The 21,242-nt window shown below is 53.9% G+C and overlaps 7 protein-coding genes across 7 annotated transcripts; 4 read left to right on the forward strand and 3 right to left on the reverse strand.

The window, feature by feature from the left end:
• Positions 1-855: 855 nt before the first annotated feature.
• On the reverse strand, positions 856-2,809 carry BDY24DRAFT_337493 (uL30 family ribosomal protein; the record flags this gene model as incomplete). Its single annotated transcript, XM_076637291.1, has 8 exons — positions 856-965; positions 1,086-1,156; positions 1,266-1,358; positions 1,450-1,521; positions 1,621-1,731; positions 1,878-2,044; positions 2,408-2,500; positions 2,777-2,809. 8 exons carry the CDS (start codon positions 2,807-2,809, stop codon positions 856-858), a joined length of 750 nt encoding a protein of 249 aa, XP_076499142.1.
• A 396-nt stretch (positions 2,810-3,205) lies between these two features.
• Positions 3,206-5,971, forward strand: BDY24DRAFT_408879 (60S ribosomal protein L8; the record flags this gene model as incomplete). Its single annotated transcript, XM_076642807.1, has 7 exons — positions 3,206-3,215; positions 4,709-4,777; positions 4,855-4,955; positions 5,035-5,123; positions 5,209-5,434; positions 5,562-5,775; positions 5,864-5,971. The coding sequence occupies 7 exons, from the start codon at positions 3,206-3,208 to the stop codon at positions 5,926-5,928; spliced, it is 774 nt and encodes a 257-aa protein (XP_076499143.1). The 3' UTR covers positions 5,929-5,971.
• Positions 5,972-6,365: 394 nt separating this feature from the next.
• BDY24DRAFT_380668 (Tim17/Tim22/Tim23/Pmp24 family protein) lies at positions 6,366-8,041 on the forward strand. The gene is made up of 10 exons (XM_076639211.1): positions 6,366-6,472; positions 6,610-6,681; positions 6,765-6,825; positions 6,990-7,175; positions 7,247-7,269; positions 7,348-7,460; positions 7,528-7,596; positions 7,679-7,686; positions 7,781-7,836; positions 7,904-8,041. Exons 1-10 carry the CDS (start codon positions 6,444-6,446, stop codon positions 7,923-7,925), a joined length of 639 nt encoding a protein of 212 aa, XP_076499144.1. The 5' UTR covers positions 6,366-6,443; the 3' UTR covers positions 7,926-8,041.
• Positions 8,042-8,252: 211 nt separating this feature from the next.
• On the forward strand, positions 8,253-9,344 carry MET14 (adenylyl-sulfate kinase; the record flags this gene model as incomplete). The annotated part of the gene is made up of 6 exons (XM_076637282.1): positions 8,253-8,283; positions 8,396-8,478; positions 8,564-8,659; positions 8,752-8,805; positions 8,919-8,976; positions 9,055-9,344. The coding sequence occupies 6 exons, from the start codon at positions 8,253-8,255 to the stop codon at positions 9,342-9,344; spliced, it is 612 nt and encodes a 203-aa protein (XP_076499145.1).
• Positions 9,345-9,902: 558 nt separating this feature from the next.
• On the reverse strand, positions 9,903-11,553 carry BDY24DRAFT_251597 (uncharacterized protein). Its single transcript, XM_076636784.1, has 4 exons — positions 11,387-11,553; positions 10,442-11,306; positions 10,069-10,346; positions 9,903-9,929 (listed from the first exon to the last, which is right to left on the reverse strand). The coding sequence occupies exons 1-3, from the start codon at positions 11,509-11,511 to the stop codon at positions 10,116-10,118; spliced, it is 1,221 nt and encodes a 406-aa protein (XP_076499146.1). The 5' UTR covers positions 11,512-11,553; the 3' UTR covers positions 9,903-9,929; positions 10,069-10,115.
• On the forward strand, positions 11,526-16,046 carry BDY24DRAFT_439215 (OPT oligopeptide transporter protein-domain-containing protein). The gene is made up of 24 exons (XM_076644428.1): positions 11,526-11,864; positions 12,125-12,219; positions 12,296-12,354; positions 12,440-12,535; positions 12,627-12,824; positions 12,893-13,011; positions 13,074-13,235; positions 13,306-13,460; positions 13,531-13,773; positions 13,871-13,891; positions 13,985-14,054; positions 14,131-14,172; positions 14,263-14,371; positions 14,464-14,490; positions 14,593-14,635; positions 14,702-14,723; positions 14,780-14,808; positions 14,893-14,905; positions 14,973-15,057; positions 15,132-15,154; positions 15,228-15,302; positions 15,385-15,477; positions 15,551-15,597; positions 15,678-16,046. Exons 1-24 carry the CDS (start codon positions 11,625-11,627, stop codon positions 15,913-15,915), a joined length of 2,304 nt encoding a protein of 767 aa, XP_076499147.1. The 5' UTR covers positions 11,526-11,624; the 3' UTR covers positions 15,916-16,046.
• On the reverse strand, positions 16,047-20,428 carry BDY24DRAFT_380674 (glycoside hydrolase superfamily). The gene is made up of 12 exons (XM_076639212.1): positions 20,061-20,428; positions 19,699-19,948; positions 19,491-19,563; positions 19,363-19,389; positions 19,143-19,295; positions 18,779-19,059; positions 18,594-18,666; positions 18,348-18,492; positions 17,987-18,266; positions 17,713-17,886; positions 17,467-17,643; positions 16,047-17,379 (listed from the first exon to the last, which is right to left on the reverse strand). The coding sequence occupies exons 1-12, from the start codon at positions 20,143-20,145 to the stop codon at positions 16,314-16,316; spliced, it is 2,784 nt and encodes a 927-aa protein (XP_076499148.1). The 5' UTR covers positions 20,146-20,428; the 3' UTR covers positions 16,047-16,313.
• Between the last annotated feature and the right edge of the window lie 814 nt (positions 20,429-21,242).

Genomic DNA, 21,242 nt, shown 5'->3' on the forward strand with positions numbered 1-21,242 from the left:
CGTTCGTCGTCCCTTTGACGCGTCCCTTTCATCTCTCCCTCGTTTCACCTTCGCTCTCGAGCTCCCTTCTTAGCCCCTTCTTTCTCGACTCGTTTCAGTCCTTGATCGCTCCCTTTTGGAGTTCCCTTTGACTCCTCTCGTTTCACTACTTATTCTCGTTTTCTCTCCCTCTCTCTCTCGACCACCACTCAACTTTCGACTCCTCCTTCCCCCCTCCTTATCTCTCCTCCCTCATTCTTAGTCGAAACTCTCATCCTCTATACCAAAGGCTGTGTCGTTCATCTCTTCCTTCGAAAGCCTATCAAGACTCCCCCTCGAAAACCTCCAACCCCGTCGTGTTTCGTCTCCTTTTCGATACGGACCCTTCAGGAGCTGACGGCTTCAGAAGGAATCCGACGCATCGGGGGCTGGGAAGAGAGGAAAGGTTCGGATCTATATGGGTCGGATCGAGCGAAGAGTGAGTGGTCAGCTTCGATGAGATGGGAGGTTAGAGAAGAGGAGTGAAAGGGAAAGATCAAACGCAGAAGGAGCGTCAAGAGAAACGACGCGTCGAGTTTCGACGACTCACCCTTGATCCTCGCTCCCGCCCTCGTTCAACCTCCCTCCCTCTCCAGCACTCTCCCAACCCCAACGCGACCAATTCTCTTCCTCTCTTCCCTTCTCCTCGTTCGTTTCTAAAGCGCGAAAAGGCAACGGAAACTCATTCCCATCCCGTTCTCCTCCCCCTCCCTCCTGAACTCGCAAAACTCATTTCTCGTTCGCACAGCGCCATCTAGCAGAAGGAAACCAACATTCTCGAAGCAAAACCTAAACAAGAAAGAAGAAAGAAACAAATATAATTCTCTCTCACTCTCTCTACATAGACTTGACGAGCTTGTTGATCGACGACTCTCGAAGACCAGCGTCTCCACCCTCGACGTATCCGAGGAACTTTCGCGCCCTCCATCCTCCGTTGGGGTTGGAAACTGAGTGAAGAAAGAAAGGAAAGAGAGGGAGGAGAGAGTCAGCGAGAGGTTTGTTCGACGAGGGAAGAAGGTGAAGGAGAGAGTCGGAAAGAGGGAGAAGACGAGACGAAGGAGACTCACGCTTGAAGGGCCAGAGGAAGTTGGAAGCAGCCTTGAAGTTGGGTCCACCGGTGACGATCTCGTGGACGAGACTGAGAGAAAGAAAGGAAGGAGAGTAAAGAGTCAGCTTGAGTCTCGGAGACGCGTTCGACGACCTGGTCGAAGGGGGGAAAGAGAGAGTGTCGAAGCTCGGAAACTCACTCCTCAATGCAGATGATTCCCTTCTCTCCGAGGGCCTTCTCGATGATGGCGTTCTCGGTCAAGGGGATTCGCTGCTTCTGGACCTTACCGTAACTGTAGAAAGGAAAGAAGGGAAAGGAGAGTCAGTAAAGAGGAGACACTCGAGCTCGAAACGAAAGACCGGAGGAGGGAGAGCTGAACGAACCCTCGCTTGTAGATGAGAGCTCGGACGGTGGAAAGGTTGGGCTCTCCGTAGGTGACGTAGGGCTCGACCAATCTGAGAGACGCGAAGGAGGGAGAGAAAGGAACTCGGTTAGCGGAAGGACGACGAGGTCGAAGGGAGGGGAGGAAGGAAGGAGGGTGCTGAGAAACGAACCGAAGCATCTGCTGGGTAGCCTTGGTGACCTTGACGAAGACTCCGTTGTTGATCTGGAGGAGTCGGAGGAGCTGCAGGATCTTTCGAGGCTTGGGGGCGATCTCGTTGATACTGAGGGAAGGGAGTGAAGAAGAAGGAACGAACAAGGGTCAGCTCAAACGAAGGACCGACCTCTCCTCCGCTCCTTCCCTCCCTTCCTTCGCAACACCCAAACCCACACCAGCACCACCACTAGATAAACGAGAAGAAAGACTCACCCTCGGAGTCGGATAACGAAGAAGACCTTGGGCTGGGCAGGGACGTAGAAGTCTCCGCTGGCTCGGGCCTCTCGTCGAAGTCGGATCTCCTCCTTCTCTCGCTGGGTGTACTCCTTGACGTACTGGTCAGCTCGCTTGAAGATGACCTGCCTCTTGGCTCGGTTAGCCTGTGAACCATCGAGTCCAGAGAAAGGAAAGAAAGAAGAGGAGGAGGAGGAGGAGTCAGTAAACGAGCTTCGAAGAAGGAGGGGAGGGAGGTGAGGTCGGTGGTTGTTGGGTCGTGTTGTGTGAAGAATCAGACCCGAAAAGATGGTTAAATTTGTGACAGCAACGCCGTGCAAGGCTAGTCGTAAATTACGTAGTGGGTAACGATTCATCATCTCTTGACACACAGACACGAAGGCGAGAAGAAGAGAGAGGTCGGGTTTGGTTTCCCCTTGCTCCCTTCCGTTGTGACCTCGTTCGTTCCTCCCTTCTTCAACCCCAAGTGCTCCCTTTGGACCCAAACCAAGCTGAACGCATAGACGTACCTTCCTGGCCTCGGAAGCCTTGACGAGCTTCTCCTCCCTGGTCTTCTCGGAAGTCTTCCTCTTCTTGAGGAGAGTCTCCGGGACGGCGATTTGCTGTGGGTTCCAACCGACGTGAAGACGAGACAAAGTCAGTATTCTGAACTTACAGACGTGTTCTTCGGACCCTGCTCTACAATCTCCTCCCTTGACGCTAAGGGATCCGAGTGGAAAGGAAGGAAGGAAGGAGCGAGCTCTGATTCCCCTCCCCTCCTTCCTCCTTCCCCTTCAGCTCAAAAATCCATCCAAGTGTTCTTCCCCTCGCGCAGGCTCCCCTTCCTTCGTTCCCTTCCCTTCCCTTCCTCTCCTCCTTCTGTATAGGTTTCTACTGACCTCGGCAGTAGGGACGGTGGTGGAGGGAGCCATTGGACTGTGGATGAACGTCGGGGGTTGAAGACGGAGGGAGCGAGGGAGAGTCCAAGGAGGAGGGGTGGTGAGGTTGAAGGTTTTGGTGTTGGTGAGGAGGTTGGAGGTGGACGGAGGACAGGATTGAAAAAAGCAAGAAGAGGGAGACAGGGAGTAAGTGAAGGGCTTGGTGGGAGTATATAGATCTGGGTGAGATTTCTATATACGCACAATTTCTTGCTGGAGGTCGGTCAGAAGAAGAGGAAACGAGTTGAGGAGAGGGCAAGGGGAGGAGGAGTTCGAAATCCAAAATCTGCGTTTCTTTCTGGCTCCCTTCCGTTCCCTTTCTTTTCCCTCCAACCTTCACTACCCCGAACCGTTCACCACCCTCAAGACTTCCCTCTTCTACTCCTCAACATGGTTCGTAGTATATCCTCAAGAGACTAGTCCATCCCCAAGCAGGTTCTCTCTTCTCTCTCTTCTCGTTCTCTCGTTCCCCTTCGAGACCTCCTTCGCGTTTTGTGCTGCTCTCGCCTCTTCGAGGGAAACAGTTCGAGCTCGCTTCAACTCTCCTTCTTTCCTTGCTCTCTTCTTTGGGATCTCACTTGGAAGAAGAGCCTACAAAGCTCTTTTTCTTCTGTGTGTGAACGAGGCAAGGGCGAGAAGAGAAGGAGGAGGAGAGGCTTTTTCTGACCGAGAGGGACAGACGAGGACGAAGGGTTTTTCTTCCTTCTACTTTCAGGGTTCACCTTCAGCCAGTCGTCCTTCGCACCAGCACGGACTCGTCGTAGGGATCGACGACACTCATGGGAACAGCTTCGACTTCGATATTCACCAGAGGACCGACGAAGGAACCTCGAAGCTCATTTTCAACGGAGGTCGTTCGAGCTCGAGGAGGAGTCCTGGGTCTTCCGAGTTTGACGAGGTTGTATGGTGGTGAGGCTCTGGTTGTTCGAGATGAAGGACTCGCTACAGAGGGAGCAGTAGAGGGAGAGGATCGTTTAGGTCGCAGGGGAGGAGGATTCTCTGGCAGGTTGAGCAGGTCGAGAGGAGCATCAAGGTGGAGGAAGGGTCGGAAGTTTGTTGAAGGTCGAGCTCTGTCTCTTCCTTCTTCAAACTTCCCTTCCTCGTCAATCCTGGCTCTTCAAAGACACCTACTCTTTCCTCACCATATCCTTCTCATTCAACCCTGTCTATCTTTCGCATCTTTTCTCTTTTCTCTTCCTTCCTGGGCGACCCTGATCGACTTCCATCCCTCCGACTCCTCCTTCCTCTCTTCTCCCTCTCCCTCTTCAACGACTCCTTCTTCTCTTCCTTCCTTCGGAGCTTTCGACAACCTGCCATCGGACCTCTCCTCAAGCATCGTCGTCGTCCCTCGTTCTCGTCGTCGGCAACCTCTCGTCGTTCGTGCCTCGGAGGACATCCCAAGACTGGTCGTCGTCGTTCTCCTTTTGGAAGGGGAAACCTGGACTCGACTGTCCCATACCCCCGTTGGCGAGGCAGGCTGGGCGTTTCCCTGACGACTCGTTGCATGCTGGGAACGGCTATCAGTCAACTTGTCCGAAGGACGCCGTAGAGCACAACGATTGATGGAGAATCGAAGAGAACGAGAATCGAGAGGAGGAGAGTCGGAGAGCGAAGCTTGGGATTTGGGCTAGCACCGTTCGTCTTCCTTTACACGAAGATGGATAGCTTACCTTTTCCCTTCTTCCTCTTTCTCTCCCTTCTTCGTTTCTCTTCCTTTCCCTTTCTTCCCTCTCTTTCTTACACTCAATGACCATATCAGCCCAAAGCCGTCGCCAAAGGAAAGACCGTCGCCAAGGCCCCTTGTGAGTTTCGACTTCCCTTTCTTCTCTTTCTCGAACATCGAACTGACTCCCTTCTCGCTTCTCCTTTCGGTTCAATCTTCGTCATCCTCAGACCCCAAGGGAGGAAAGAAGGAGGCTAAGAACCCCCTCTTCGAGAAGAAGACTCGATCTTACGGAATTGGTTCGTCCTCGTCGCGTCTCTCTTTCCTTTCGTTCTTCTCGAACTGACCTTCGACCCTTTCCTTTCGATCTTCACAGGAGGAGACCTCCCCCCCAACACCGATCTCACTCGATTCGTCAAGTGGCCCGAGTACGTCCGACTCCAGAGGCAGAAGGTCATCCTCCACCAGAGGTTGAAGGTACGTTTCGTTCTCGTCTTCGTTCTTCGTCTTCGTCTCGTCGTCGCTGACTCCCTTCTTCCTCCTCTCCTCTCCTCAGGTCCCCCCTGCGATCGCCCAGTTCTCGCACACCCTCGACAAGAACACCGCCACCCAGCTCTTCCAGCTCCTCAACAAGTACAAGCCCGAGTGAGTCCATCGCTCTCTCCTCCTTCTCGACGCTTCGACTCTCGACGCTGATTTCCTCCCTCTTCCTCTCTCTTTCCCTCCCAAGGTCCAAGCAGGAGAAGAAGGCTCGACTCTTGTCCGAGGCTGAGGCTAAGGTCGCCGCTGGTGACAAGCCCGTCGAGAAGAAGGCCGACAAGAAGCCCCTCTTCGTCAAGTACGGACTCAACCACGTCGTTGCCCTCGTTGAGGCTAAGAAGGCCAACCTCGTCGTCATTGCCGACGATGTGGACCCTATCGAGCTCGTCGTCTTCCTTCCCGCTCTTTGCCGAAAGGTTCGTCCAGCTCTTCCTCCCTTCTTCGACCTCCTTCGTCTCGACGACGCGTCGTCGACCCCTTCGCTCTTCCCTCCTCTCTCCTTCGCTGACTCCTCTTCTTTCCCTTCGTCTTCCTTCCCTGCAGATGGGAGTTCCTTACGTCATCGTCAAGAACAAGGCCCGACTCGGTACCGTCGTTCACAAGAAGACCTCCTCCGTCGCCGTCCTCCAGGACGTCCGATCCGAGGACACCGCCGCCCTCGCCACCCTCGTCTCTGCCGCCAAGGCCAACTTCTCCGACAAGTACGAGGAGGCCAGGAAGCACTGGGGAGGAGGAGTCCGAGGAAACAAGTCCATTGGTGCGTTTTCTCTCCCGTCCCAACTTGTTCTCTTCGCTCCCAACTTCGAAGCTGACACCTTCGTTTTCGTTTCCTTTCGTTTCTACAGCCAAGCTGCGAAAGCGAGCTAAGGCTCTTGGACAGGACGCCAAGACCGTCTCTACCACCCTTTAAACAGTTGTTGGTTAGAATCGATGTCGATGTCGTTTTGTTTTCGTTCTTTGTTCATCGCTTGGGAAGTCGTCCGTTTCTCTCTCTCTCTCTCTCTCTCTCTCTCTTCTTTCATTTGCTTTCTCTAGGTTGTATTAGTAGCGCACGTTTCAGTTCATCTCGAGGGATTTCATTCTTCTTTTTGAGGCTTCTTCGTGTGTCTATTGATCAAGCTAGAGGGAGGAAAGGGAGGCGTCTGCTTTCAACGGGCGCGAGCGGGTTCGATCTTTCTGCGTCTCGTTGGAAGCAACAACGACAACGAACGATAAGATTTGCAAGAGAAAAGAAGAGAGGAGATGAAAAAATTGCTCACCACCAATCAAAGAAAAATACAACGTCTCACGAGCTTTCTAAGCGGCGAGGTTTCGACCCGACAACCGGGACGTCCTCCTCTCCTTCGAACCGTTACCTCCTTCCTTCCCCTTGTTCAGCCCCATCTCTCCCCTCTTTCCCCCTTCACACACACAGGCTCAGCAAAGATGGACGCTCTAGAATCCTTCGTTGCTTCGTTCGTCGCTCCCTTCTCCTGCCCTTCCTCCCCTGGACCCAAAGCCCTCTCTCGAACCTCACCTCTCTCCCCGCTGACCTCTCCCTCTCTCCCTCCTTCCTTCCTTCCTCGTTTCACATCGCTCGTTCTCCACGCAGCCCCGCAGCTCACGACTTGCTTGCGATCGTTAAAGGAGCGAGGAACGGATTGGTTTATGGAGTCAAGATTAGGTGAGTGAGGGAGATACAGGGAGACGGAGAGGGAGGAGGAGGAACGAGAGAGCTGATGGATTTTGGGTTTGCGTTCGTTGTAGATTCCCTCACGCGTTGGTGATGGCTTTGCTTTTCCATAAAGGAGATTGGAAGGCTAAGGCGGTGAGTTTTGCTCCTTCGTATCTTATCTTGAGAAGGGAGTAGACGAGCTTGAAAGCTGACCTTTGCTCTCTCTCTCTCTTCATCCTCCTCCCTCCCTCTGTTGCCCTCCCTTCACCCTCGCCCCTCCTCGGTTTGCTCGCACCCTCCCTTCGTCCAAATTCCAGACCTTCGTCCTCAAAGCGACCAAATCCCACGCTCTCAACCTGATGAAGTTCGTCACAGCCTACAAGACGCTCATGCTCCTCCAGCGCAAGGTCAACGGAGGAAAGGAGAGGTCGTTGGATACCTTTGTGGCGGGAGCGTTGGGTGGGTACATGACGTTCGGGGAGAGGACGGCTGTTAATGAACAGGTGAGTAGCTCTGGAGTATGTTTGGAGGCGAGAAGAGGGAGAGGGCTGACCTTTCTTTTGACCTCGACTAGATCGTGCTTTACGTCGCTTCGAGGTTCGTCGTACTCTCTCTCTCTCTCTTTGCTTCTTGCCCTCTTCGTCTCGCTGATAGATTCTTGGGCGTACTTTGTAGGGTCCTGGCTTCCTTCCTTCCTCGAGCTTCACCGGTCCCTCCTCGTCCATCAGTCGCGTCAGGTCAACCCGCTGGTCCGATTCGACCTGTTCCTCCTGCGGCCGTGCCTTTCAGTTCGTCCTCAGCCCCGTTCAGATGTTTCTCTGGACTATTTCTGACCTTGGAATGTTGCTTGTACAGGTCTGTTCGCGAGCGTGGCCTGGGGAATGGTCATGTGGGTGTTCAGGAATCGAGGAGAGACGTTGCAAGGTGAGATCGATTTTTCTTTGTTCCCGACGCGTCTTCGCTTCTTTGCTGATCCACCTTGCTTTGCTTGCTTGCTCTTTTTCAGGCGGTCTTGTGAGTTCCCTTCTCCTCCTCTCTGCGTTCGAACTCGAGCCTCGAAACGAGGAACGCTGACTGACTCTTCGTTCTTTCGTTTCGAACGCGTCAGGTCAACTCGATGTCCTACCTCTACGTCGACAGCGATCACTGGAAGAACCTCAAAACGTGAGCCCCAGCCGCAGAAATCAACGATCTATCTCAAGCTGACCCTTTTCTCTCTTCTCTCGTACAGACTTCTGTGGCACAACAAGTGAGGAGAGAGTCGAAGGGCGACGGCGAGGAGGAAGACGACGAGAGGACTTTCTTTAGAACCAGAGCACGGCCGGACGACTGGACGCGACTTTACGATATTTTCATGAACCTACTTGTATCGAGAGTGGAGGACTCTCTTACCTTCAGAGGAAGATATACGAGCTTCCCGAACGAAACGCATTGGTCTCCCCGCTTTTTCTCCAATCTCTGAGCTGAGATCGCGCCTTCGCCCTGACTTTTTCCCTTGCCTCTCTCCCTTCTCTTGCTCCCAACACCCACGAACCCTCTCACACCAAACTCATCAACTTCGTCTTTAACCTCCCCCAACCATGGCTACCAACATCACTTTCCACCCCGGAGGTTAGTCTCTTTCGCCTTTCGTCGAGCTCTCGAGCTCGTTTCAGCCCTCCCTCTCCTCTCCTCCACTCTCCTCGCTGATCTCTCTCGCTCTACCTCCCTCCCCTTTACACAGCGGTCTCCACTGAGGAGCGAGCTGAGCTTCTCGGTCAGAAGGGAGCTACCATCTGGCTCACTGGACTCAGTGCTTCCGGAAAGGTGAGCATCTCGCTCGAGGAGGAGAAGAAGAAAACGAGCTGCTCGGAGGGCTGAAGCTGACCCGAACTCGTCCCTTTCCTCATAGTCCACCATCGCTACCGCTCTCGAGCAGCACCTCCTCCACCTCAAGCTTCACGCTTTCAGGCTCGACGGAGATAACGTTCGGTTCGGGTTGAACAAGGTCAGTCTCCAGTCTCTGCTTCGAAGGAGGAGAGATGACGAGCTCGAACTCAAGAGAGCTGACTTTCTTTGGTTCGTTGTTGGGTGATTTAGGACCTCGGATTCTCGCCTAAGGATCGAGAGGAGAACATTCGAAGGATCGGAGAGGTGAGTTTGATTCTTTTCTCGCGTCGTTTTGGTTTGAGAGGAGAAGGAGAGCTGTTGTTCTTGAGTGGGCTGAAAGCTGATCCCTCGCCTCTCCCTCCCTGGTTTCTCTCCAGGTCTCCCTTCTCTTTTCCCAATCCTCCACCCTCACCGTCACCGCTTTCATCTCCCCTTGTAAGCTCCTCCTCTCACTCAACTCACTTTTCCTCCCTCCTTTACCATCCCTGACCTCTCGTTCTCTTTTCCTCCCAGACAAATCCGACCGGGATCTCGCTCGAGCTCTCCACGCCGCCGCCTCCCCTCCCACCCCCTTCATCGAGGTCTTCGTCGACGCTCCTCTCTCCGTCGTCGAGTCCCGAGACCCCAAAGGTCTCTACAAGAAGGCTCGAGCTGGAGAGATCAAGGAGTTCACCGGGATCTCGTCGCCTTACGAGGAGCCCGACGCGCCAGAGATCGTGATCAAGACGGACGAGCTGAGCGTGGAGGGAGCGGTGGAGAAGATCTTCGGGTACTTGGTTGAGAAGGGACTTGTTACGATTTAGATGAGCTCTTTGGGAATCAACGTGGAACCGAGGCGAGGTGTCGATGAAAGGACGAGCGAGGAGGTCGACTGTAGCTTTCGTCTTTCTCTCTGTCAAACTAGGGAACGAAAGGCGTCGAGCTCGCTTCTTGCGAAGTATAAGTTCAGATCCTCCCATTGGAGTGCTGCTTTTCCTCGCGACAGAACATGAAGTGAAGACGCAATGCCATCAATCGTCGACGGTGCCCTAGTCGATTCGCCTTCACTCCGTCTTCGTCCAGCAGAGAGTGCAACCCTCGACGGGGGTGGTGAGGCACCGAGATTCGTTCTTGGCCTTCTTGGGGAAGACTGCTTGGGCGAGGAGGAAGAAAAGGAGGCGAGTCAGTTAGCGAGGAAAAGAAAGGAGAGAGAACTTCGCAGCGCTGCTCCTGCTTGGCCTTCACGGCAACACTCAAGGTAGCTCGTATACACGAGATGAGAAGACAGGGGTGTGGTTCACTCACTTGAGGGAGGAAAGCCTCCAGTCGACGTCCAAAGGCTCGAAGAGGACCGAAAGAGGGTGCGTCGGCCTCGATTTCTTTGCTCGAGGGAATTCCTTGTGCGAGATCTGGAATGGAGAACGAAGGACGAAAAGCAGTGGTCAGAAAGTGGGGAAGAAGAAAGTGAAAACACGTCGAAGGGGGCAAAAGGAATGAAAGACGTGGAAAAGGATCGAGGGAGGACGCGTTCAGGAGAAAGCAACGTACAATTCGACCTCCTCGAGCAGGAACAGTCCGAAAATCCCCTCGTCTTCTCAGTCAGCAAACACCTCCACCCATCCAGCTCTCCTCCCCTTCATCGCCGACCTCACCATCCGCAAAGATCGAGCATCAAACTCGTCGTCCTCCAACTCTTCCTCCTCTCGGTCCATCCCTCTCAATCCCAGCACCTTCAGCGACGACCAACATTCCTTTCCACTCGTCCAAGGTAGAAGAGCAACTTCTGTCGGTTTGAGAGCGGGAGACATCCACGAGAGATCGAGGTGCTGCATTGAGGGAACGAGGAAGCCGCCTGGTCAGCCCAGAGGGAAGAGCGTCGAGGGAACTGTTGGAACGGAAGAGAAGTGCAAAAAAAAATGACCTGGAGTAGAGGAGTAGCCAGAGCAAGCTTTCTGAGGATGGATACTGTTGGGAACGAGCTTGAGGACGATCCGACGGGTAAGAGGCGAACTCCAGCGAGGGAGAGGACGCGAAGGTGACCTGGGAGAGTGGGAAGGATCGTCGAGAGGTTGAGGTGGCTTGCTGCGAAGGCGAGTGAAAGGGAAGTGATAGGTGTGGGAGTAGGAGGTGTGGTATGAAGGGGAAGAAGTAGTTGCTTGATGGTTGAGTGAGGCAGAGACGTCGAGGTCAGGTCGAGAGTAGCCCACCCTTCACCGGCCTCCCCTGCTCCCTCCTCGTCCTCTTCTTCCTCCCAATCCTCCCCTTCGGACTTGTCCTCTACCTCCCACTTCCTGAAATCCCAGAGCAGATCCCTCGCTCCTTCTTCGCTCATTCCACCTCGTCGACGTCCATTGAGCGAGACGAGACCCTCCCGAAAATGTCGAGGGAGGTGTGACAGATCGTGTGTGGAGAGGAGGGGCAGGAGGGCTTGAAGACACGAGACGAGCAGACGAGGAGGTCCTTGAGTGGTTGGTAGGAGGTAAGGAGGGCAGAAGGAAGAGAGGAGAGGGTGTGCGAGGAGGTGGTGGTCCTGGGAGGAGGGGAGGGAGGAGCTGTCAGACCGACGAGTTTGACCAGCTAGAGTCCACGATTTTGGGGGAGGAGGTCCAGATGGAGCTCTCCTAGAAGGAGTATATGTTGAGCGAGAGCCTGCTGGAGAGGAAGAGCGAACTGGATGGGGGTTGTCCTCGGAGTCGAGCTCATCCAGTTGAGCTGGTGGTGGGAGGAAGAAGGTGGTGGGATTCGAAGTTCGGTGAAGAGCTAGGTCCTTCCGACGCTGTTCCCTCCTAAGGACGCGCAAAGCGACAGAAGGCGATCAGTGGCCGAAGAGGAGAAGGAAGGAGAGAGAGAGGGAGGACGAGCTCACCTCATGTCGTTGAGAACGGCATTCACGCCTCTCTGAACCCTCTCCTTCTCTCGAGGTTCGAGAGTAGAACCGGAGAGTGACTTTGAAAGCTGCGCGACGGTCGAGCGGTAGTCTCCCTTGACCATACTCACTCCAGAATCAGAGTGGACGTTTGGAGGAGGAAACGAGGGAGACGATTTCGAGCTCAACTCGCCCTCCCTTCGCTTTTCTTCTCCCGACGCCGACCTTCGATTCTAGAATGGTCTCTTCCATGGAGCTCGACAACCTCGCATCTTCATCATCAAGACCCATACGATCAACAGGAGCTCGAGCAAACGACGAGGACGAGGAGGATGAACGAGCGAGGATGCTGTCCAGGACCGAGCTCGACAGCGAGGACGACAACGACGAGGACGGGATGCAGAGCTTGAGGAGAGATTTGGAGAAGATGGAGCACGACGACGAGGATGATGGAAGTGTAGAGTCTATGGTCAGGAAGGTGAGCACCTTTGAAGGGAGAGAAAGGAGGGGAAGAGTCGATGTTGAGCTCGGACCAAGGAGGAGATGGTTGCTGGAGGGAAGGACAGCGAAAGCTTGAGCTGTTATACTTCTTGGGAGGTCTTCGGGAACTGGGATTGTACCAGAGCATATCTGGGCAACGCGACCTTACTTTCAACTCCTCGACTGACCTCATTTTTTCCGACAATCCCTTCCTCCCTCTTCTCTCTCTCTCCTCGCGCGACGTCCCTCTTTCCACAGGCCGTCCCTACAACGGACGATCCATCTCTACCGACCCTGACGTTCAGAGTAATCGTCCTCGGGTCTATATTCTGTATCATCGGAGCGTCTACCAGGTGAGTCGACCGTCGGAAAGTAGTGCAGAGCGATCAAGCGCTGATCCAGTCGTCCTGCCTTTTTCCCTCCCCTCAGTCAGCTTTTCTTCTTCAAGTCGAATCCACCCAACTTCTCCAGCTTCTTCGTCATCTTATGTGAGTGCATCGTGAAGCTTCAGTTCCCTTCCTTTCCGTCTCTCCAACCTCGAAGACTCACGCGTGCCGTCCCTTACCTCGCCAGCGTCGTATCCCCTTGGAAACGCCATGGCTCGCTTTCTTCCGAATCGCCGCGTCAGATTTCTCGGAGAACTCAACCCTGGTCCCTTCTCCATCAAGGGTAAGCCCTCCTAGGAGTTTTCAAGGCCGATTTGACGCGATGAGCTGACCTTTCCTTCGTCGGACGCGTCTCTCTTTTTTCCTTGCCGCAGAGCACCTCCTCGTAGGAGTCTTCGCCTCTTCCGGTGGGAGCGCAGCTTACGCTTCAGACATCTTGGCCATCCTGTCTCTCTACTACAAAACAGAGCTCGGAGCGATCGCTGGGGTCACCCTGCTTCTCACGACTCAGCTCATCGGATTCTCCCTTTCTGGGATGCTTCAGGATCTTCTCGTCAAGCCTGCCGCGATGTGTGAGTGCTCATGAGATATCAAGACTCTCGAACCTCAGCGACCTGACCTCTTTCCTTCGTCCAAACAGACTGGCCGTCTTCGCTCGTCGTCGTAACCCTTTACCATGTCCTCCACTCCTCCTCTGCCCTTACGGCCACTCGACTTCGCTTCTTTCTCATTGCCTTTTCGCTGTGCTTCATTTACCAAGTACGTGGAGCCCTCATCTACTCCCTCGAGCCCGAAGCTGATCGCTCCTGCTGTTTCCTCAGTTCCTCCCAGGCTTCATTTTTCCAACGCTCACGTCCCTCCCGGTGCTCTGCCTAATCTCCAATCCAACCCCAGAATTTCTGGCTACTATCGGGTCAGGATACGAAGGGCTCGGGTTCCTCGATTTCAGCTTCGACTGGGGAGCTGTGGGAAGCTCAGGACTTGTGAGTTTCTCACCGCTCGACGCGTCGCCCACGAGAGCTTGACGTGCTCTTCCCTTCGCTTGATTTCCAGCTCTACACGCCTTGGTGGGCCCTCAAAAACTACTTCGCTGGTCTGATCCTCATGGTCTGGGTCATTACCCCGTTGATGTACTTTGGAGACTTCTGGGATGCTCGATCTTTTCCGTCTGCCGTCGGAGCTGGACTCTTTTCCTCGAATTTCACTCAGTCAGTCTAGGGTCTTCGCTCATTTTGCGAAGCAAGCCGAGCACTGACTTATTCCTTCGTTTTAAACCAGCTTCGACGTCAATGCCGTCCTCACTCCGTCCCTCACGCTGAATGAGACCGCCTTCGAGACGGCCGGCCCTCTCCTCCTCACACCTTACTTCGCCATCACCTACGCACTTTCCTTCGCTTCGTTGACCTCTGTGGTGACACACGTCTATCTCTTCCACGGCGAAGAGATCAAGAAGGCTTTCTCCAAAAGGAAGAACGAGGAGAGAGAGGGGGAGGACGTTCACAATCGACTGATGCGCGTCTAGTGAGCTCAGTCTTCTGTTCACTCCCTTCTTAGCTCGTCAATCTTGTTCGATAGAACTAGAGCTGATTTTTCCGTGGTATTCCTTTCGGGAATGTAGCGGAGAGGTGCCTCGAAGCTGGTGAGTCGCGTCGCCGTTTTGTCGTTCAGTCTGCACGCTTTTGACCTCGCCCAGACGAAGCTTATGCTTTCTTCCTTTTTGCTTCGACTCAAGGTATATCGCAATGTTTACGGTCAACCTGGCAGCTTCGGCAGCTCTAGTTCTCTTCACGCCCGCTCTCCAAGTTCGTTCATTCGTCTTCTCTTCCTCGTCCTCTAGAAACTCCGACGCTGAGCTCAATCCTTCGATCTCCTTCGCAGACACCTTTATGGTCTCTTTTGCTTTCGCTCTTGATTGCTGTCGTAAGAATATTGCTCCTCTCGTTCCTTCAAAGGGGCTGCTCTCTGACAGTCTTCCCCTCCTTCTGTTGCCCTTCTTTCCTCTTCTATCAGATTTTCGTCGTGCCTGTTGGAGTCGTCGCCGCTGTCAGTGGCACGACAGTTGGTTTGAACGTTATCACTGAGTTTGTACACGGGTTCCTCCAGCCTGGGCGACCGATTGGTGAGTTCAAGACGCAGGAGATCGTCGTCAGGTTTAAACGAAGCAGCTCTTCGTCGAGTTCGTTACGCTGATGCTCCTTCGTTCTGATATAGGAAATGTGTTCTTTAAATGCTTTGGATGTCAGTGGCTCTCGAGTTTTCGATCTCCGAAGAGCTCCTCGTTGCCGACGCGACGACCGACCGAGCGATCTTCCGTTAACACTTTTGCTCTCCTTCTTTCAGACATGTGCTCGAACCAAGCTCTTTCCTTGACTGCCGATCTCAAGTGAGTACTCATCCCTCCGAATCGAGTCCACCTCTGAACGTCTGCCGCCTTCCTTTTCCGATTCAGAATCGCTCTTTACCTCAAACCCGTTTCCCCTCTCCTCTCCCTCGGAAATGAGATATCTGACCTTGCGTTCTCTTCCAGGTCCCTTACAAAGACATGTTTATAGCACAGTGAGTCGAAATCCAATTCGAGACGTAGTTCTTTTCGTTGCTGGTCGCTCATCGGCGTCTCTCTTTCAATCTGTTTTTTTGCAGGGTTCTCGGAACCGTAAGTCGCATGGATTCACCCAACTGGATTCAAGATATGTTTTCTGACTCTCTGCTCATTTTTGTAGATCGTCGGAGCTCTCGTCAACTACTATACGCTGGTGACTGTGATCGATCAAAAACGCCCTTTCCTCGACGGAACGCTGGCTGATCGTAAGCTCGCTCGATCTGCTTCGTTCGTCATACTCAAGCTCAGAGCTGATTTTCGCTTCTTTCCTTCTTCTCAGCCTCTGGACAGTGGACGGGACGGGTGAGCTTCAGACTCTTCGGACGACTCGTCGCGTCGCTGACTGGTTCCTTCTTACTTTCTCCGTCACCCTCAGGCCCCAGCAGTCTTCTTCAGCGCCTCGGTGATTTGGGGACTTATTTCTCCTGCTCGATTCTTCGCTGGAAAATACGTGAGTGCTTCCTCGCTCTTGTGGGCCTCTCGTTTGTCGCTGACTTCCCGTCGTGCTTTCCTTGCTTTCCTTTCCACCTCAGTGGGTTCTCTACCTCGGATTCCCTCTCGGAGTGGCTGTGCCTTATATTACATACCGGCTGCATCTGCGTTTTCCTGGAAGAGGGTTCGACAAGGTAATCCTTCAATCGTCTCGCTCGACCGCTTCTTTTTCGTCCTGACTCTTCCTTTCTCCCTCGTTTTCGGCAGGTCGTCTTTCCTATCATATGCTCGGGAGCCACGCTCATCCCTCAACTGTTTGTCTTATAATTTCCCGTGTTCCTCGTCCCTGTTCTCTTTCCAAAGCTAACTCCGTCGCGTCGCTTTCCCTCTTCAGGCCGTCAAACGTCATTCTCACCTCTTTCCTCGTCGCCGTCTTCTTCCACGTTTACGTGGCTCGTCGGTATCCTCGCTGGTTCGACAACTATACCCTCACCCTCTCGGCGGCGCTCGATGCTGCGACATCTCTCTCGGCGATGGGAATTTACGTCCTCTTCACCGCTCTGTTCTCTACCTCGTTCTTTGTTTGGTGGGGAAACCCAGCTGGGGATTCAGAGCATTGTAAGGTCGAGTAGTAGAGTAGCGGATGCTTTCATAGAATGAGTTCGAGTTCGGGAAGAGGCAGACGCGTCGTGAAAGTCGAACGAGGAAAGGAGTAAGTCGAGCGTCGCTGTGTCTTCCTTTGCGTCGACCGAAGTAATATCAACCGTCCCCCATGAAATCAAAGGTCAGAACAGAAAAAGAGAAAGTAGGAGATCGTAGCGACGTTAGAGTAAGAAAGCGTGATGAAAAGAACGGCGAGAGGAGCAGCAGAGCAAAAGAGAGCTAAAAAGGAAGAGCGAGAGGGATCTTCGAAAGAGTCTATGAGAAACAACAGTGATGGAGACGAGAAACGAACAGCGAGAGAAGGGGAAAAGGTATCAAGAAAAATAATAACCAGTCCAGAGCGTCAGGACCAGTACACCAGCAGCCCCTATCCAAAAAACTTCGAACAGACCTCCCAAAAACCCGACTCCTTCCCACCCGACGCGACGGTGCTCTTGATCGGTCCTCCTCTCCTCTTGACCTGAATGGTGTAGATCGAAGGCTTGGGTTCGTCCGAGGAGGGAGGTCGAGCGAATCCTCCTGCGAGATCGGCTGAGAGACGAGGGACGGTGGGAGGGGAATACCACCAGCGGAGGATTTGACCGTCGATCTCGTATCGACCTGTAGAGACGACGACGTCGACGTCGATTTCGAAGGGAGGGAGTTTGGCGGTTGGCGAGGTGGGAGTGGGTTTGGGAGAGATGGCGGTGGAGGTGGTGGTAGTGGTGGAAGGGGAGGAGGGAGCTGGGTCGACGATGGTCGTTTCGATCTCGTCTCGTTTGGCTTTGCTGATGGACGACGGAGGGGAAGGATGGACCGCTGTCGTGTCCGAATCGCCTGATGTCGCACGAGGATTGAACTCTTCCGAGCTCTCTCCATTCGTCTTCCTCGTCGAATCTGAGGGGAGTCCCTTCGCCGAACCGTAGTGGATCCAAGGGAGGAAGATCTCGGTCGGCGCGTCGAGCGTTGCCTCGTCGTCTGGGTACATCTCCACCGACATCTTGAAGACGGAAGACTTGATCTCGAAGTCGAGGGAGAATGGGACTCCGACGGTAGCGATGGGGAAGGGCCTGGCGAAAGCTCCGACGGCTCGAGATCCATCGGTGAGGACGTCATCGGGGAGAGAGATTCCCTTCTCGGAGGAGAACATCGTCGCCTTGAACGATAAGGGATCGGGTTGGTTGACTTCGGAAGCGACCGACTCGGTGGTGGATGAGGGTCTAGGGAGGAGAGCGGAGATGGTGTTGAGGGAGAGAGCGGAAGGAGCGAGGGAGGAGGAGTTGGCGTAGGGAGTTCGAGAGACGGTTCCGAAGCGACTTCCGTTCGGACGATCCCCGTCGGATTCCGAGATGGATCCTTGCTCGTTGGCGTACTTCTCGTTGGCAGCCTTGGTATCGTCTGCCGACCAAAGGGAGAGATCCTCGAGGCACCAGTTGTCTCCCCACTGATGACAGCTGAGAGGGAGGAAGAACGAACGAACGAGAGCGTCAGGATCGAGGTTTCGAAACTGGACGAGGGAGAAACGAGGTTCAGGAACTCACTTATCGACGCAGTACGTCCAGATAGTGTAGTTGAGGATATTCTCTCCGTCGCAGGCGTTGAGACTCGCGTCGAGAGCCTTCTGCTGAGAGCTGTAGTCTCCCTTCCCCTTCCCGTCGTCGACGTAGCCGTAGGCCTTCTTCTCGTCCATGTCGTAGGGGATTCCGATCTCTCCGATGCTAGACGATGAGAACGCAAGGTGGTCAGTCTCGAAAGGAGAACGAAGGGAAGAGGAAGAGGGTACGAACAGAGTTGGGTACTGTCCGAGAACGTCGAAGGTGTCCTGCTTCAAGACTCCGAGCTGCTCCCTGAGGCACTTCCTGATAGCTGGCTCTCCAATTCGAAGACCCTGGAGGATGGTGGAGTACTTCCCTCGAAGGATTCCGAGAGCGTCGGCGTTGAACCAGTTCCAGTGTCGCGTCCTGCGATCGAAAGCGAAGGAAACGAGTCAGCGACGCGTCTCGAACTTGACGGGCTCAAATCGAGAGCTCGATTCGATTCAAAGACGGAAGCGGGACTTACAGTAAGGTCAGTCCGTCGTAGTAATGACAGCTAACGCAAGCTCGACCAGCGAGATCTGCTTCGTCGAGGACGGGAGGTTGATGGAAGACGGGAGGTTGGATGAAATGGATGCACTCGGGATGAGCTTTCCGGATCTTGCGAGCCCAGAGGACCCATGCAGGACGCCAGTAGTCGGGGACGAAGGAGATCGGACTTGATGGAAGGAGGGGGGAGGCTGAGAAGTAGGAGGGGAGGAGGAGATTTGACGTGAAGGGATCCCAGACGCCGTGAAGAGCCCAGACTGCAAGAAGGAAGGAAAAGAGCAGCATCAGCTGCAGTTCGCCGGTGAAAAGAAGAGCGGCGAGAAAAAGAGAGCACTCACTGCAAGTACCGAGCGTCCAACCAGGATCTCGTTTCCATCCCCACTTGGATCCGTTCGCCTCCGCCGACGGATCCATCCAGCACTTGAGGCCCTTGGGATCGATGGTGACGGATCCAGCTCGAGTAGGTCCCATAGCAGAGAAGGTCTGAACGAGGGAAACGAAGAGAAGACTCAGGTCAGCAAGAGAAGCAAGGTTGAGGTTGAGGTTAAGCGAGAAAGAGGTGAGAAGGAAGGAACGCGACGAACCCAGTTCTCAACCGTCACCGCCTGACCCATTCCCAACCTCATTCCCTCGAAAGCAGTCGGCGAAGGTCCCTTCCTACACGAAGAAACGAGCGTCGAAAGGAAAATGCACGTCAGCTCTACTGAACTAGAACTGAAGCTCGGACTCGGCCTCCCGTCTCGTCCTGAAAGAGATCTCTCGAACTCACTTTAAAGCCTGAGTTTTGGGTATCGAACCGATGTCGGTGTATCCGATCAAACCTTCACTGGGCTCGTTCATGCTGTCCCATCCGATCACACACTCCTCGAGCAGACCACCAGCTTCTCGAATCTTGACGGCGAGGAGGTACATGGCTTGGTTGAAGTGAGTTTGAAGGTACTCCTGGATGTTGACGCCGTCGATGATGCAGCGAGGAGCGAAATCTCGTCCTCCGTAGAAGAGGGTGAAGATGGTTTGAGAGATGAGACGTTGGTAGTTGGTGGACCAGATCTGCAGAAAGAGAGGAAGGAAGGTCAGGGGTGTTTCGCGTCGGAGGGAGCTCGAAAGCTGAACGAGAACGACTGAGAACGAACCATGGCTGGATAAGAAGCGGGATCTGGATCGTCGGCAGACGGGTACTCGCAGTGAATGTAGGCTGCCTGAGTGGGAGTGAAGTTGCGAGGGTTGAGACCGCAAGCAGCTAGAGTCCAGTAGGGAGCGCCTGATCCTCCAGAGAAACGAGACCACTGCAAGATCGAGACTTGCGGTCAGCTTTCGGTCGGTTCCTATCGACTGCTCAGGCTGGCAACGTACGATGTCTTGATGAGGATCCATGAAGACCTTAGAAAGAGAGGAGGAAGGAAAGAGGGAAAGAAAAGTCAGCTCTCGACTTCCCGATTCTTGGCTGAGTGGGAACTCTCTCGAGCAGGAGGGAAGCTCACCTTGAAGCCGTACTCTTTACACTTTTTGAGAACCTCGACAGTGTAGTCCATGAATTCTTCGTCATAAATACCTCTGCAACCAGGAAGGAACGAGAGAAACGAAAAGTCAGCTCTCTCGATCGTCATGACCTCGCTCGCGCCGTCTCTCTCCTCCCCTTCCTTCCTTCTCCCTCCTTCTAGTTCTGGAACCAAACATGCGTCTACTCACGGGCCTTCCCTCTCGAGAGCTTCCCAGGTGACTACGTATCTGAGCATGTTGAAACCCCAGCCTCTGAGTCTTGCGAGGTGCACGTCGGCGGATCCATCGTCGAGCCGGAGAGGTTGACCGACAAAGGACTCGCCTCCTCGTTCTGCTGACTCCCAGAAATCATCGAGGAGATACGAGGGTTGAGAGAGGGGAGATTTGGAGGCTCCGGAGAGGTTGACTCCTCGGAGAAGAAGGTGGCGACCAGATGTATCTGGGAGAGAAACGAAAGGAAGGAAGGAGGAGGTCAGTTTGAGCATCGACCCCTCCGACTGCTCGAAGCAAGCTCCTACTGGAAAGTCAAGCAAGTAAGAGCAGGTACTAACCTCTGAAGAAGGCTGAGGAGGAGTGAATGTACTCTGGTCCTACTGGTTCGTTGGTGACTGGCGAGAGAGACGGAGGAGGGGGCATCTCCGAGTAGACGGAGGGAGCGAGAGGGAGAGAGGGAAAGGGTTTGGTTGAAGAGTGAAGAGTCGCCGCTCGCTCGAGATTCTTGACGATCTGTTGGTGTGCTAGAGAGGGGGTTGCTTAGGCGGTGATGAGGTCAAGAAGGTACAGAGTCGAGGGAGAGAGAGAGTTGTAGTTGAGAGCGACCCAACCCTCTGTCAGCTCGCAGCGAGGTGGTTCGAGGAGACCTTTGGCCGAGGCCTCCTCCCTTTCTCCCGACTTCCATCTTCTATGCGAACGAGAAGACTATACCTGGCCTCGAGAGCACTTTCATCTGCACAGTAATCTTACCAGTCGCTGGGTCGACAAAAATCCTCTAGGAGCAACGATCCAGCAGGAGAAAAGACGCTGGGGCGGCCGCCTTCTCGTCCAACTTTCTTTCTTCCTTTTCTCTGCTTCTTTTCAAAGCCTCACCGCTTTCTGGATCCCTCCCAGGGGCATCTATTCTCAACTACACCTTCCTGCTCTTCTACACGCATCTCCTCAGTGCCCCAGCTGCTCCCTCGTCGGAGCTGGACGATCTGTCGAGCTCGCTCCTCCCTCCCTCTCTCCCTCCCTTTCATCTCTTCCTCCCCTCTTTCATTTCCTTCCCGCACCTTTTTAATAGCCCTTCATCTTTCTCCTCGGTGATGATGGAGGGTCGCTACAAGGACATGCTACATCAAACCTTCCAGACTCAACGTTGCTACTACTAGTTCCTTCGTTTCATCGCTTTTCGACTAGAAGGGACGACGACGTTCTCCCCAGAATCTACATCTCTCTTCTTACCATTCAATGACTTAATCGATATATAGCTCCTTGCATTAAACTCGCAGGAGGAGCTTGAGCAGGCAATTTCGCTCAGAGGAAAGGCAGAGCAGGACGGATCGACGACTCGAGATGCGACGCGTTCCAGTCGTCTTCCTTTCACCCCTGCTACTTCTCTCGGAGCTCTAAGATCGCCGTCTAGGATTAACAAAGGATCAGGTAAACTCGAGTTCTGGAGCATTCGAGCGAAATTCTCCTGAAAGGCTGATCAGCGAGGCTGGAAAATGAAAGTCGACGCGACGCGACTTCCCTCG

Source organism: Mrakia frigida, assembly GCF_051309035.1.
Source record: "Mrakia frigida strain ATCC 22029 unplaced genomic scaffold BDY24scaffold_6, whole genome shotgun sequence".
Taxonomy (NCBI): domain Eukaryota; kingdom Fungi; phylum Basidiomycota; class Tremellomycetes; order Cystofilobasidiales; family Mrakiaceae; genus Mrakia; species Mrakia frigida.